We start from the raw sequence: 15,551 nt of genomic DNA, 5'->3' as shown, positions 1-15,551 counted from the left end.
GATTATTGCAGAAATGTGCTTCTTCATGGAAAAGTCAGCAGTTCTTTCCCTATTCCCCTATTTTCCAAGTTGTGCAGTTTCAATGTAGCGATCAGGGAAGCCTGTCATTGTGTAATTTTGCTGTAGCGGGATAGCGCAGTAGCACAAGGCTGTCATTGAAGTCAGGGAAAGCTGCCATTTTGTAGCTGTAGCGCAGTTTCAGGGAAGGCTGTGTTTATTTGGCTGCGGTTGTCCCCCAGCTGCTAGTCAGAAAAAGAGCTTTGCAGGCTGGAGCAGAGCGGCCACAAAGGGTTTGACTGCTCTTGCCAGGCGACTCTGTAGGCAATCGGAATAATCTATGCCGAGCGCTAGACAACATAACCCATGGTGGGTTAAATAACCTTACTGAGTGTGGGTTATCAGAGTGGCTTATTTTGGCCAAATAAGCCATCATGGATTAAAAAATTCCCGACAGATGATACGATAACCAACAATGGGTTAAATAAGCTATGGTGGCTTATTTATAATTTATAACCATCAAGGGTTATAGTGTTGTCCGAACCCAGTCGAAGAGTTCAAAACAAACTGAACACGCATACTGTTCTAAGCTAATTTTTTGATAAAAAACACAAAACCACTACCACCACCAAAAAGATAAGGAAATAAAAAGGATTGTAAAACTCCTGATCCAAGATCCACCTTGAATCTGAACAACCACCTGAACAGAATTAAGTGCTTGCTGCAAATTAAATATGTAAATATTTAATTTAGTTAAAATATTGTAATACCTGTCATATACCAGACCATGAACCCCATATTCCCTCAGCTTCTTCCTGTTCTCTGGCTCATTCGTTTCATCACCCCAGCAAAAAACAACCAAGCCTCTTGATAGGGCATCTTCAACAAATGATGGATTGTTTAGCAATTCTTCGGTATGTGCATTAATTCCCTGAAAAAGAAAGATAAAATATTAAGTACAGATGGATGAGCCATTTAGCAGTGAAGTCTTTCAAGTTGTCAGGAGTGTTGAACAGTATTCCTTACGTTTAACACTCACTGCCGTCATCTTAAACAAGTTATTATGCACTCGTAGCATTTTGTTGTAGCAATGAAAATATGACTGAAACTGTCTTATTTTAGAAATCACTTGACACATAATTGTACAGATGGTTTGACTTACCAGCAGATTTTCAAACAGTGCAAAACTCGTGGCAATAGCCGTTGTACGGCACCTGAGATCCATGAGTTCTGGGTAAGCATCACATTTTCCTTGAGTTAGAAATAATATGGGATATTTATTTTGTTTCTGTCTGACCCTGTAAGAAAAATGAACTAAGTTACAACTTTGAGAGATAAAAAAATCTGCAGCATAGTTCTAACATGGACAGATTGTATTTCCCCTAAATTAATTAATTTACTTGCAAAATTTAAAGCCAACTGTTAAATAGTATCACATTAACTGTAAGAAAATGGCTATGTGATTCCTATACAGAACTAATCTGCTTCAAAAAATGAAGAGAAGCTATGGATGTTATCTGATCTTTCCCCTTTTCTTCAAAATGTAAACATTATCGAATACAGTATTTGCATACAACTTCATTGGGGGTAGACGGTAAATTTGTGCATGGTATACTACCACTGCCATCCAATGACAGTGTTCCGGTGTGGTGCATGTACACAGAGAAATGTTAAAAATTTCATTATAAATGCCTGATGTGCTCAAGAGCAAGTAGCATTTTAAACAGAACAGCTCCTTGCCTCTTCAGCAGTGTCAACAACAGAGATGGAAACTTCAAAGGAGGCTCAAGCTGCAGGTATGTTGCTTCCCTGCATGTGTATGTAAGGTTGTGTCTCTGGTCCTTGTTTAATGGCTGACTCAAGAGGTTAATACAATCACAATCGACAAAGGGTTCCACCACTGTCCTATCCTTTAGAGCAGTGGTGGGCAATGTGTGGCACTCTGGATGTTTTGGCCTACAACTCCCTTCAGCCCTAGCCATCATGAGGGTTGAAGGGAGTTGTAGGCCAAAACACGTGGAGGGCCACAAGCTATCAACCTCTACCTTAGAGTTTTAAGGAACAGTCACATGCTAACAAAGAGAATGCTGAATGTAACAGAATCTACTTCTATTCATATTTCTTGGTTAAATATGAATCTTCAAACATGACTACAGATTATTTTAAATGTAACATAGAAACATAGCATGTTAAAAATCTCCCCAAGTTAAAAATCTCTCCAAAGTGATGCTGAAAAGTATTTCCATTAGCTCACATTGTGCATATGTCTGCATCAAATGAAGAAAATATGATCCTCCTGTGTCCAGCCTTGACCAGAATAGTCTTTAAAATTATATCTAGGAAGAGGTTCATGTCAAAGTAGGTTGAAAGGTTGCCATCCCATAAGCCATCCTGCAAAAAAAAAAAAAAAAAAAAAGCAACACATTTTTGGTTCTTCTAGGTTCGTGGATATCCACTGATTTACGTCAGGGGCAGGCAACTTGTTGTCCCCGAAATGTTTTGGCCTATCACTCCCATCAGCTCTAACCAGCACAGCCAATGGTGAGGGATCACGGGAGTCTTAGGCCAAAACATCTTGAGGGCCACAAGATGCCCACCTCTGATTTAAGCGATGATTAAGCTATATCTGTTTACACAAACTCTGCTCCAGTTCACTTATGGATGAGTACAATACAGAAGAAATATCATCTATGGTGACTACTGACGACATAAGTGTAACCTAACAAACCTAATGAATTCTTCAGATTCACTTCAAGCAAAATTGTGTCTCTCATAAAAATGTCATTTTAACAACCTAATACATCAATGCAGATTTGTCAGCTGCCCTCTGAACTTCTTGCTCTGGCAAGATGGAAAATGTGTTCTGGGCAACAGAGGGATCAGGTGCTACCAACGAGCTCATATCAGAGGCAGGCAGTATAGGGCACTGCTTTGAAACAAGCCTCACACGTGTGGCTCTGGGTCACCTCTCTCCATTGCCTTTCTTTCCTTTCCTTTCGCAGCTTTATCTACTGCAGATAAGCTCTTCCTCACTGAAGCTATCAGAAGGGATAGAGGAAGAAGTAGCCTTTCTCCCCCACCCCCAGACAGGGAGAGAAAAGTAGGTAAAGTTTTTTGTTTTTGTTTTTAGCTAGACAGAGGGAAGCCAGGCCAAACTGGTAAAGACAGAAAGAATGCAGACCAATCCGGGGGGAAAAAATTAGACAAGAGGAAGTACTTAAAGAATTGTAGTGAAGGAGGCAGAGCTCCAAGGCAAAAACTGGGGAAGAGTTGGGAGGCCCATGCTTCCTCCCCAAAGACCACTGATCATGTGATCCCTATTTTCCTGGACAGTGAGAGGGGAGACCTTGGACATCTGTTTCACACACTCCAGAAAAAGTGGCAACTGAATATTTGGGGGAATTCTCTCTTTCTCTAGGGCATAAAGATGTAAGATGGTAATATATATTTTCAGTTTACATAGGTACCAGGTGTAAATCACATACTCAGGGTCTGACTGGTCAACATATTTGGTGTTAAGTAGGAACTCTTCCCCACATCAAGTTGTTTAGGAACTGTAGCATTTTATTTTGTTAAATTTATGTAGCAAGTGGGATGGTTCTTTTGCTTGTGACATCAAGAGCCATCTGTTCTGCAGGCTCCTTATTGCAATACAACCTCTTTCATTAATACGCTCGGCTCAGATTTGTCTCCATCAATCTGTGGGGGTTGGTGGATGGTCCTAAATATTTCAGCACTAAGGTGAACCATATGGTTTCTTAGTTCCTTCCAGTTCCAAAGTTGTATGAAACCAATAGAGCGCATATATCTTCAGAAATGGTATCTTAGAATTAGATGTACAAGCCAAACATTCTAGACCTATGCCAAATTTAGCAAGGCAGTTCACTTGCATTAACAATAAGAGAGATGAAGGAAAAATAAGAAGAAACATGTTGTTTAGTCCAATCAGGTTCCATAATATAAACATTGGAATAAAGGAAGTAGGTAAAGTTTATGCCTCATGGAAGTACTAAGCTAAGGTGTATGTTAAGAAAATAGTTTCTTACCCTTTGCTGGCAGATCCATTTGATTTCTATATTAAATCCAACACCTTCAGGAATACATTCTAGTACCTGCGTGAAAAAGCATTACTGACATAACCAAAAGTCACTAGGGATATCAGTCAGAGAAAAATTTTGCTCAAGCAGTGATTGCCATCACTTTTAAAATTTTAAATCAAAATAGTTCTGTAGAATCTACAGGAATTTCTTTCAAGATGTCCAACGTCCTTTGCAAAGGATAACCACTTGAGCAGCCCGTAACATGACATTCTAATAATTATATAGTTAAGAATAATTCTCTGTATCTATATACACAGCTCCTGGGTTCCATCTCTGTCACACCAGCAGTATACGCTAACAAAACCAAGAAACAGATCCCAAGGCAAAGCTATGCAGATATCAATTAGATTGCCAGTGGCATCCATTACACTGTAAGTACAAAGTAAACTTACTGTCTGTAGTGAGGGGAATGGTTGCATGTCAGAAGGAACATTTTCTTCTTCTTTAAATGATTCTGTAGGGAAAGTATATAAAAGAAACCTTGGAGAGAAATCTTAAGCAAAAACTGTATAGGGCAATAAAAAGTTTCATGATTCCTAACCAAACAGAGGTAATTCATCTAGGGGACAGCAACTGACAGGCTGACTCTGCCTCACCCTCAGAGAAGTCACTGATCTTCCTCAAAACTCCCCCCACCCCAATCTTCTATTGCTCTGCCCCCCTCCTGCTGCTTTTGAAGAGTGAGGAAGCAGCAGTTATGTGTGCCAATCAGCCCAAGGATGTTTAAGCCAAGGGCCAAGCCTCCCGATCCTATTGTAACACTTACTTACTTGAAGACAATGGTCTTCAAAATAGTTGCCATCCAAGAGATACACGAATGTACAGTAAGAACTGAAAATTCTCCAGAAGCCCAATATAAATTACTGTCTTGTTACCAAGACCGGAGTGGCAATATGGTGTCAGCTTAGCAGTAGAACTGACTCCAGTGAGGCTCTGCCAGGGCAACAGGATATAACTATTGCATCTCGGATTAAAATACTTTGCTGTCATTAAATAATGCAATATATTTTGCACAAACTCTTGAAAATTAATGAAGAGATATTATAGGAGATACTCAATTCTCAAAACACTACAAACCATTGAAATAGTAACTAGAATGTTCATTACTTGGTTCATAATCAACATACGACAGGTGAGAGTTACCAAGATTTTAAAGACTTCTACATACCTTGACTATCTTTAGATTTCAATGCAGTCACATGTGCCAGCTACAAATAAAATGAACATATACTTTAAAAAGTTTTGGCTGCAAGTCTTTCCACATACAACCCACTCATTTTCTGAACAGAGTTCGCATATTGGCCTCAAAATAAAGCTGTGTGCTGCCTATAATAAAAGGAAGACTTGTTCCTCTTTTTTCAATTTCAGCATGCAGGTAATTCTTACAGATAATCTGCAACGTTTTGGGGTATTTTTCTGGTAAGCTGCACTCAGATGTGGCCAGCTATGAAGCTCCAGTAACTGAACACAAAAAAGTCAGACCTCTAAGAAGCAACAGTTCAAAAAGTTATCTTTTGCCTTTATGGACTAATGAAATCCTGCCTAGCAGCTTTTTTAAAGTAGTAATTTACATAGAAATTTATGCTGAACTTTTGCTGAGAGGTGCAGTGCATAGTATCATGCGTTTTTGGAGCTTTCGAGCCCCAGTGAACAGGAATTCAAAGCAAGTATGATTCTAGTTCTGCTTCACAGCTGGCAAGAAACGAGGGCACAGGTGAGCAGAGTGTAACCACAGACGGAACTGCCATGGTATAGTCATGACAGAACTGATGCCATTAATTCACACTGTGAAAGGAGAACTGAGTGGACTATTTTGGATTGCTTCACATACACACTATATTGTTTGATACATTTTGCGTTAAAACTGCAGTGATTAGGACTTTTTTTTTTTTTACAACTGAGATGAAGGTTAGTAGCCAGGAAAGAAAGTGTAAGTCCTGTTAAAAGATTATTGGAAGACATACTGGATATGCACCTGTATTATTTTGGATAAAACAAGTCTATGTTGCCCACTGTTTCAATTCTTCTTTAAGATTCCCATTCCATGGGAGCAGGAGTTTACCAATTTTGTCTAGCCTTGCTGGCCAACCCAAAAACGTTATGAGCCAGCCTCCCCTAGCAAGCCCCCATCTCCAAGAGGAGCATGCCAGCCACCTGAAAGTGCCTCTAGCGCATTTGCAGATCAGCATCCGCCCCCTGCTTTGCTAAGGGAAGAGCTGGCAAGGAAAATGACTGGCTAGGTGCTGCTACTGGGAGGTGTTCCAAGCACCTTCCAGCAGCAGTGCCCAACCCTTCCCTACCTACTTTTCCTACTTCAAAGCAGAAAAGGCCAGCAGGATGGTTGGTTCCTTTGCTGGGTTGTCCTAGCATGGCCAAAGCTCTCCAACCACATTGACCATACCACTGACAAGCAACCTTTCTCTCAATCTTGGAGCTGGAGAGCAGGTGGGGATCACCACACAACTGCTAGGACAATTCCACCCACCTCTGCAGCTTCAAAATTGGGAGGATGGCAGGCTGCTCATCACGCTTACCCGAGAGCAGTGCCATACTTGCCATGGCAAACAGAATTGTTGAAGCCTAAATGATGAAACATAAATGTTGAAGATGGGCTAGCGTGACTAGAATACGTTCTAGCATAAATAGAATATGAAGAACCTATTCAAAGTCAGTATTCCTGGAAATGATAATGTTCTGAAACAAAGACTATAGACATGGGTTTGGATCTAGACCTAGCCATGACTAACATGTCCTCTTGATTTCAATGGGTTTATTCTAAGTATGACTAAGTCTAGAACCAAGCTAGTGCTTCAAATCACTGATGTCGAATATGAGTTTGACCCTTCCCTAATCCTTGCATGAAAGTAGTAATAAACACATTTCTAAACATACAGACATGGTTCGCACGAAATGTTAACCCATGGTTTATGTAACCCTCGGGTTTAATTCTGGGCTGTTGTGACTGCGAACCCAGCTGTGCTAACAAACCATGGTTTGTTAACCCTGAACAACCCAGAAGGAGAACCCATGGTTTGTTGTTGAGTTGTGAACTCTGGGTTGTTTAAACCATGTCTTGTCATTACATGTGAACCCAGACCCATGGGTTTTGCCAGGGTACTGAGGTGGCAGGCAAGAGTGGTAAAAAATCCAGCCGCTCTACATGTCAGTACTACAGTGCCACAATGGCATTTGGTATGCAGGGAGGGAATGGGCAAAGGAGGAGGGAAACAAACAACCCAGAAATTGAGAAAACAAACCATGGTTTGTTTGATCATCTGCCAGACAAAGCCTGGGTAGAGCAACAAACCATAGGTTAACTAAACCATGGGGAGCATTATGTGTGAACCAGGTCATAGTATTATTCCTATAACAATCTCCTCTCCTGGGTACCAAAGAGCTGTCTGCTGTCATACATGTCTTGATAATTTCCTGGCTTTATTACAGTAATGTGCTTTCACAGGGCTACCCTTAAGCAGAGCTTGAATACTACAGCCCATTCAAAATATGACAGCCCCACTAATGGCTGGGAGCAGCTACAGGGAGCATATTACACCTATACTGGAGTGCCTTTGGTTACTAATGGTTTTCCAGACTTAGTTCAAGCCAGACTTGGTTCGAGCTGTTGGTTCCTGCCTATAGTCTTAAACTGCTAGTGCCTAATTAAAAAATGGCTAGTGCTTAATTAAAAAATGGCTAGTGCCTAATTAAAAAAACCCTTCCCCTGTATAATACTATAACCTGAAGAAGCCCTGCTTTGTACGCTTCGAAACAGCAGAGGTAAGTAGTTGCCAAGATTGGTAAGGGCCCTTTTGGAAGGTGCCAACCTTGTACGGTCCCCTTCCAAAAGGAGGTTCAGTCCATTCAGGTTTGCAGGAGTCAAAAACTTTGTTTGTCTGGCATTTAAGCTGGCTGATCTAGTTAGCAAAAAGCTGCTACTATTTTTGTAACTTTATGTCACTGCTATTAATTCTGATTGACTCAGTCCTAGAATTTATTTTTATACATTTTACATTATGAGCTGCTTTGAAGGTCTATGTTGGGCAAGACAGAAATATCAAATAAAGGTAACCATCAGAATGATAAAACAAACTTTGCAAAATGTATCTGTGACCAGTCTAGTACAATACCTTTAATAACTGCAGTTGGGCAAATGTGAGCTCTTTAACTGCAATCTCGAACAGCTCCAATGGCTCAGTTTCATTTTTCTTTTAAGCAAATGGGAAAAAATATTAGGTTAGAAAGCCACTGGATGCTGAAAATTGTTCTAAGGCTATCTTAAAACATGCTTACTAGGGCATAAGCCTCATCCAACGTAACAGGACTTAATTCTGAGTGAACATGTACAGGATTGTGTTGTAAATAAATGTAAGAACTATTACGCATTCTATCCCCATCCCGAAGAATCATTTCTACACAGAAAAGTTTCAGTGCAGGAATCTGCTAGAGGAGGGGCACAACAAGCCTCTGCATCTTGAAACCAGACTGTTCATCCAGCAACAGCAGAGGGGGTTGCAGTCTCCTTCATCTCTCCTGCTACACAGACGGATGGTATGGACTGTGTGAATAAAGCCTCTCACAGCACCAGTGAACAGAGGTTCGGCAGAAGAGGGAAGGCTTTCCAATTTTCTGCACAACTACAAGGAAGCAACCTTAGCTACTCTTGCGGTTCTCTGGGTCAGGGCACATAGTTCTACTTTTATCATTTCAAAAAGTGTTCTGATCGTAACCCTCTCACAGTCATAAGCAAATCTGAACAGCACTATCTATTCGAAGAGGACTATCAGTTTTTAGAAATAACACATGCATGCTTGTGTGTGAGCGCACACATGCAGCTTACATGTACATGAAAGTTTGGCAAATTTTAGGTGGTAATTTAGATACATATCCATAGTCTAGACTACTTTAGAAAAGGTAGATTAGGGATTCTGTCAATATGCTTCACTATTTTTAAGATTACTTGATCCATTACATGTAAATTAGCAAGCAAGCTAGAAAACTAATAACTAATTAACCCCAAATGTAAGTATGAGGATAATATTACAGGTTTCCTTTGCTTGGAACGTCTCGTAATACTTGGAATATATACAACATGAAAGAACTGGGACAGACACATCATTTTCATGTGCAACATAGCCCCACTCCATTTCAGAAAATGATATATTTTTCCTTGTTTCCCATTTCAATCAGCGTGTACTACTTTGATAGTAGTTAATTTTTTTTAAATTTCAACCGCCACCTATCAGATAAATGGTATTTCCAGCAAATAAATACATTGCTGTTCAAAATTTTAAAAAAGAATTCACAACAATGTTTCCCTTTGCTGTCCCAGCAAAATGGGGTAGGGGTGAAATATCACTGACAACAGTCCTGTAGTTCTTTCTAATCTATTAAAGTGTTTAGAAATACAGCACTGCTAGACTGTAGTACAAACACACACACACGTTTGTGAATCACTGCAGAGCCGAGATGTTTCCCATTTAATCTTTAACAATCTCTATTAAAGAGATAGCGAGGATGAAATACTGTAAAAAGCAACAAAAGTAATTTTATTATAACTACCAATGCTAGCCTGTTAAGTTAAAGCCGCTTTGCTAGTCACCCAAACATTTAAGTGAAGTAACACAAACTGCATATTTTAATACCTTTTTCATAGCAATACAACAAGTAAGATCATGATATATGATGGGGATGTGATCCCGGGAAAGGTGTACATCAAATTCCACAAAGGCTGCTCCCTAAGCCAGAAGAGGGGGAGGGGGGTGGAAGACAACAGCATGTGAATTTTAAAATATGGACATTAAAAAAATGTATAACAAGGTTTCATAATTTTTTTGGTTGCACCATGTTGCTCTGTGTACATGGTGCAACCATATTTAGTGCCCCAATCATTACGGGCAAGTTAACTTGGAACAAATTCTGAAGTTAAAGCATGTGATGAAAGAAGCATAGCAATGTTTTTAGTGTGGAGCATGGCTGAGCTTTTCCCTCCCTAGTACACAGATTCCAATGCTTATAAGCATCTCTCCACCGCACCCTCCCAGCAAACCTCCAGTAGCAGATTCTGAAAATACCACCTTTATCATTAATTGCCTACATGGACAAGGACATCCAGGGTATATCATCCTCACACTGATACACTCATTTACAGATCACTACCACTTCTGTCCTCCTATCCCTGCACAGACACAAATAACCTAGTCATACTTTATATACTTTCTCCAAGAACCCCCAACTTACTCCTTGACTGGGTTAGTTCCAGAGCAACCCATCTGTGAATGGAAAGACTCGTTCTATTCACAGAAATGTCGGAGATTTCCTGCTGGAGGAAGCAGGGGGGAGGCAATTTTCACCTATTCTTCCTCCCATCTGCACACACACACACACACCTCTGCTGGAGAGTCCCCAATAGGAACAGTTTTCAGGGCACAGGGAGAAGAAATTGGCCACAAATGCTTCCCCTTCTTCCAGTGGAAGTGTCCTGTGAGCACAGTTCCACTCATAGGCCCTGATCAGACGTAACACTGGTGTTTGGTGGCAATTCATGTGCTAATTAACCCAATAACAAATTATGGGTTATCCTCAGTTGGTTTAACACACAAACAATCCCAAGTGCACAGGTTTGGACATCATGAGGCATTCATAGCTTGTTGCTAGAAATCAGAAGCAGCTTGCAGTTATGCAGGCATTACATCTAAACAGAGTCAAAGGAACTCTGGAACCCACCCAGTGTAAATAAGACTGATTGAAGCACATAAAGATTTTTTTCCCCCAGAGTAAGTGATCAGGTTAACAAGAATGCAGCATCTGTAAAGCAAAGAAGACTTTCAGCCAAGTATTTTTGGTTTGTTATGTTAATGCTGCTACCTCTTCAATTGTAGTTTTATGAACTGTTGTTTCTGCTATATAATTTAATTTTTTCTCACTTGTTATATAATTATTGTTCTACCATTATTGTTTTATGGATGTGATGCACATGGTTTGTTTATTTTAATACCCTGTATGATCTTCTGCTGGTTGGTTGTAATCCACTTTGAGTTCAGTTTGAAAGAAGTCAGGATATAAATTTTTAAAATAAGTAAAAACCTCAGATCTTCCTTTCTCCCCCTTCACACTTAAGTACTCCTTTACCATATCATGCCTCTTTTTCTAATCAGAATGAGAAGGGATCCTTCTTGCTATCTCAACAGAATGCCCAATAGACATCCATCCTTAGAATTCGTACTCTTTGGAAGAACAAGATTTTAAAATCATATCACATATATTAAATATTTACATTTTAAAGAACAGCTAGGCAGTTTACAATGTACCTAAAAGCTATTCACAGCTGTAAGTTTTTGCAACATAAAAACTATTCCCAACAAATTTGAAAAGATCCAAAAAGATGTTGACGGGGAATTCCCTAAAGACAAGATTTGGAACAGCACTGACAGTCTATCTGAAGAGTTTTGATATATTATAATTCCAAGCATTGTAGGAGCATCAACTATCTTCATATAAAATATGACAGTTTGAGAAGCATGGTTTTATGTAAAAGATAATTTATATTTTACTTTATTTCTAGCCTGAGAAGTGTTTGATATATATTATTTGTAATGTAAGATATACCAGTGACAATATACATTTTAGATGTAGAAATAACAACAACAACAAGTTGTTGTTTTTGATGGAGAAGCTCAACCACTCAGTCTTGGGAGCTCCCCTTGGTATGAGAACAGAAGTGTTATAACAGTTCTGATACAGATCACAAAACTGTTTGTTATCTTATTGAATTGTATGGTTTTACGTTTTGTGAACTACCCAGAGAGCTCCAGCTATTGGGTGGTACAGAAATATAATAACAACAACAACAAAGTGAAAAAGGAATTAAAGGCAAGTATAAAAAGGTGCAACTAGGATTAAGCCCTCCCACTATAAAAATCACATTTCATAATATGACACAGGATTATGAAATCTACAGTCCAACTAGAGTCTCTCTGCCAACAGAAGTCTTCTGTCACAGGAAGGTGGAGGGGGTGACACACACACACACACACACACACACACACACACACACATGCTCTGGAGGGTTGGGGGACTCTCTGGAATAGATTTTGAAGACATGGCGGTTGCAAGGGGGAGAACTGCCCTATTCCCGTTTCAGTGAAGGCAACTTTTCACCAGCAGAGGGACACTACTTGGATTCCTCCTTGTATTTTTTCTACACAGTTCACATAATTTTGTTATTTCAACAATAAATATTCATACGTGTTAACATGCAAAAAAAGGGGGGATAAAAAAATTCACACATACATGTCTAGCAGCATTCTTTAAAGAAGCAATAGTATTTTCTCGAAGTTTAGCAAGCCTGGAGACAAAAAAAAGGGGGATTTATTTTCATATTTATGAATTTTTAATCATACATTTAAATGATACATTCATTCCATATATGAACAAAACAGAAAAACTAATGAGTCATAAACTATGCATTTGAAATTCTGATTGCAGCAAGAGATATACCGCTTATCAGTTTAAGCTAATATCAAAACTTTGTGAGACATTTCTTTTTCTAATCCTTCCAGAAATATATATCAATCCCGAAGTTTATTTGTAGCCAATAATACAGAAGCAGTATGTATAAAGGTACTGAGTCTATTTTGTACACACCCCAAACTATTATTTCCAGTGGACAGTAATTGATTAATAACTGGCCCTTAACAGGAATATGCCCACTCATGGATCAGTGCCTTGTTGTGGTAAAGGGGCTTGCGTAAGTCAGTGAAGCCATAAGCTATGCCGTGCAGGGCCACACAAGACGGACAGGTCATGGCGGAGAGTTCTGACAAAATGTGGTCCACTGGAGAAGGAAATGGCAACCCACTCCAGTATTCTTGCCAAGAAAACCCCATGGAACGGATCACAAGGCTAAAAGAGATGACGCCGGAAGATGAGCCCCTCAGGTCAGAAGGTGTCCAATATACTACTGGGGAAGAGCAGAGGGAATTTCCAAGGAGCGCCAGAAAGAGTGAAGCGGCTGGGCCAAAGCCGAAAGGACACTCAGCTGTGAATGTGTCTGGTGGTGAAAAGAAAATCCGATGCTGTAAAGAACAATATTGTTTAGGAATCTGGAATGTAAGATCAATGAATCAAGGTAAGCTGGAGGTGGTCAAACATGAGATGGTAAAATTTTGGCTTAAATTGAAGACCGTAGGGAAAACCACTAAACCATTCAGGTATGACCTAAATCATATCCCTGATGAATATACAGTGGAGGTGAGGAATAGATTTAAGGGATTAGACCTGATAGACAGAGTGCCTGAGGAGCTATGGACAGAGGTCCGTAACATTGTTCAGGAGGCAGCAACTCAATCCATCCCAAAGAAAAAGAAATGCAAGAAAGCCAAGTGGCTGTCTGATGAGGCTTTACAAGTAGCTGAGAAAAGAAGGGAAGCGAAAAGCAAGGGAGAAAGGGGAAGATATACCCAACTGAATGCAGAGTTCCAGAGAATAGCAAGGAGAGACAAGAAGGCCTTCTTAAATGAACAGTGCAAAGAAATGGAGGAAAACAATAGAATGGGAAAGACTAGAGATCTCTTCAAGAAAATCGGAGATCTCAAGGGAACGTTTTGTGCAAAGAAGGGCATGATAAAGGACAAAGAAGGCAGGGACCTAACAGAAGCAGATGAGATTAAGAAGAGGTGGAAAGAATATACAGAAGAACTATACAGGAAAGAGCTTAATGTCCCTGATAGCCATGATAGTGCGGTCACTGAACTTGAGCCAGACATCCTCGAGAGTGAAGTCAAGTGGGCCTTAGGAAGCATTACTAACAACAAAGCTAGCGGAAACGACAGTATTCCAGATGAGCTATTAAAATCCTAAAAGATGATGCTGTTAAAGTGCTGCATTCAATATGCCAACAAATTTGGAACACTCAACAGTGGCCACAAGACTGGAAAAGGTCAGTTTACATTCCAATTCCAAAGAAGGGCAACGCCAAAGAGTGTTCAAACTACCGCACAATTGCGCTCATTTCACATGCCAGCAAGGTGATGCTCAAAATCCTACAAGCTAGGCTTCAGCAGTATGCGAACCGAGAACTACCGGAAGTACAAGCTGGGTTTCGAAGAGGCAGAGGAACTAGAGATCAAATCGCCAACATTTGCTGGATCATGGAGAACGCAACAGAATTCCAGAAAAACGTCTATTTCTGCTTCACTGACTATGCTAAAGCCTTTGATTGTGTGGATTACAACAAACTGTGGCAAATTCTTAAAAGAGATGGGAGTACCAGACTACCTTACCTGTCTCCTGAGAAACCTGTACGAGGGTCAAGAAGCAACAGTAAGAACCGGACATGGAACAACCAATTGGTTCAAAATTGGGAAAGGAGTACGACAAGGCTGCATATTGTCGCCCTGCTTATTTAACTTCTATGCAGAGTACATCACGGGAGACACCGGGTTGGATGAATCACAGGTCGGAATTAAGATTGCCGGGAGAATTGTCAACAACCTCAGATACGCAGACGATACCACCCTAATGGCAGAAAGTGAAGAGGATCTAAAGAGCCTCTTGTTGAGGGTGAAAGTGGAGAGTGCAAAAGCTGGTTTGAAACTCAACATTAAAAAAACTAAGATCATGGCATCTGGTCCCATCACTTCCTGGCATATAGAAGGGGAAGAAATGGAAGCAGTGACAGATTTTATTTTCTTGGGCTCCAAGATCACCACAGACGGTGACTGTAGCCATGAAATTAAGACGCTTGCTCCTTGGGAGGAAAGCTATGGCAAACCTAGACAGCATAGTAAGAAGCAGAGACATCACCTTGCCGACAAAGGTCCGTATAATCAAAGCTATGGTTTTCCCAGTAGTAATGTATGGCTGTGAGAGCTGGACCATAAGGAAGGCTGAGCGCCGAAGAATTGATGCTTTCAAACTGTGGTGCTGGAGAAGATTCTTATGAGTCCCCTGGACTGCAAGGAGGTCCAGTCAGTCAATCCTAAAGGAAATCAACCCTGACTGCTCATTGGAAGGACAGATACCGAAGCTGAAGCTCAAATATTTTGGCCACCTAATGCGAAGAGAAAACTCCCTGGAAAAGACCCCGATGCTGGGAAAGACTGAAGGCAAAAGGAGAAGGGGACGGCAGAGGATGAGATGGCTAGATAGCGTCACCGATGCAATGAATATGAACTTGAGCGCACTCCAGGTGAGAGCAGAGGACAGGAAGGCCTGGCGTGCTATGGTCCATGGGGTCACAAAGAGTCGGACATGAATGACTGAACAACAACAACAACAGGAATATGAATGTTGCTTGATCTTGAAAAATAAATTAGTTTTAACTTATTTTAAGGGAAGCCCCACTATCATTTTTGTTGCTGTAAAAGAGAAGATAGAAATTTCAGAGTTTGTAATTTATTAAGTTACTTGTGGGGAAAAGGATCTGACAGCAATGAACCATAGGCCAATTTTGTA

At 40.3% G+C, this 15,551-nt stretch overlaps 1 protein-coding gene across 5 annotated transcripts in view; it reads right to left on the bottom strand.

The window, feature by feature from the left end:
• Positions 1 to 15,551, bottom strand: part of GPCPD1 (glycerophosphocholine phosphodiesterase 1) — a 63,100-nt gene that overhangs the window by 17,076 nt on the left and 30,473 nt on the right. For all 5 annotated transcript variants that reach the window (XM_084825464.1, XM_084825473.1, XM_084825435.1 and 2 more), the window contains 9 exons: positions 12,387 to 12,441; positions 9,740 to 9,832; positions 8,225 to 8,302; positions 5,266 to 5,305; positions 4,490 to 4,551; positions 4,044 to 4,109; positions 2,252 to 2,388; positions 1,160 to 1,295; positions 768 to 928 (listed from right to left, as the gene is read on the bottom strand). In XM_084825464.1, the coding sequence (XP_084681590.1) occupies positions 768 to 928; positions 1,160 to 1,295; positions 2,252 to 2,388; positions 4,044 to 4,109; positions 4,490 to 4,551; positions 5,266 to 5,305; positions 8,225 to 8,302; positions 9,740 to 9,832; positions 12,387 to 12,441 (828 nt within the window). The remainder of the gene's footprint in view (positions 1 to 767; positions 929 to 1,159; positions 1,296 to 2,251; positions 2,389 to 4,043; positions 4,110 to 4,489; positions 4,552 to 5,265; positions 5,306 to 8,224; positions 8,303 to 9,739; positions 9,833 to 12,386; positions 12,442 to 15,551) is intronic.

The sequence above is a fragment of the Heloderma suspectum genome, chromosome 1 (genome assembly GCF_057233095.1).
Source record: "Heloderma suspectum isolate Gila_16-S chromosome 1, 16-S_ref, whole genome shotgun sequence".
Lineage (NCBI taxonomy): Eukaryota > Metazoa > Chordata > Lepidosauria > Squamata > Helodermatidae > Heloderma > Heloderma suspectum.
The sequence above is the reverse complement of the archived record's forward strand: the minus strand, read 5'-3'. Positions and strand labels throughout refer to the sequence as shown.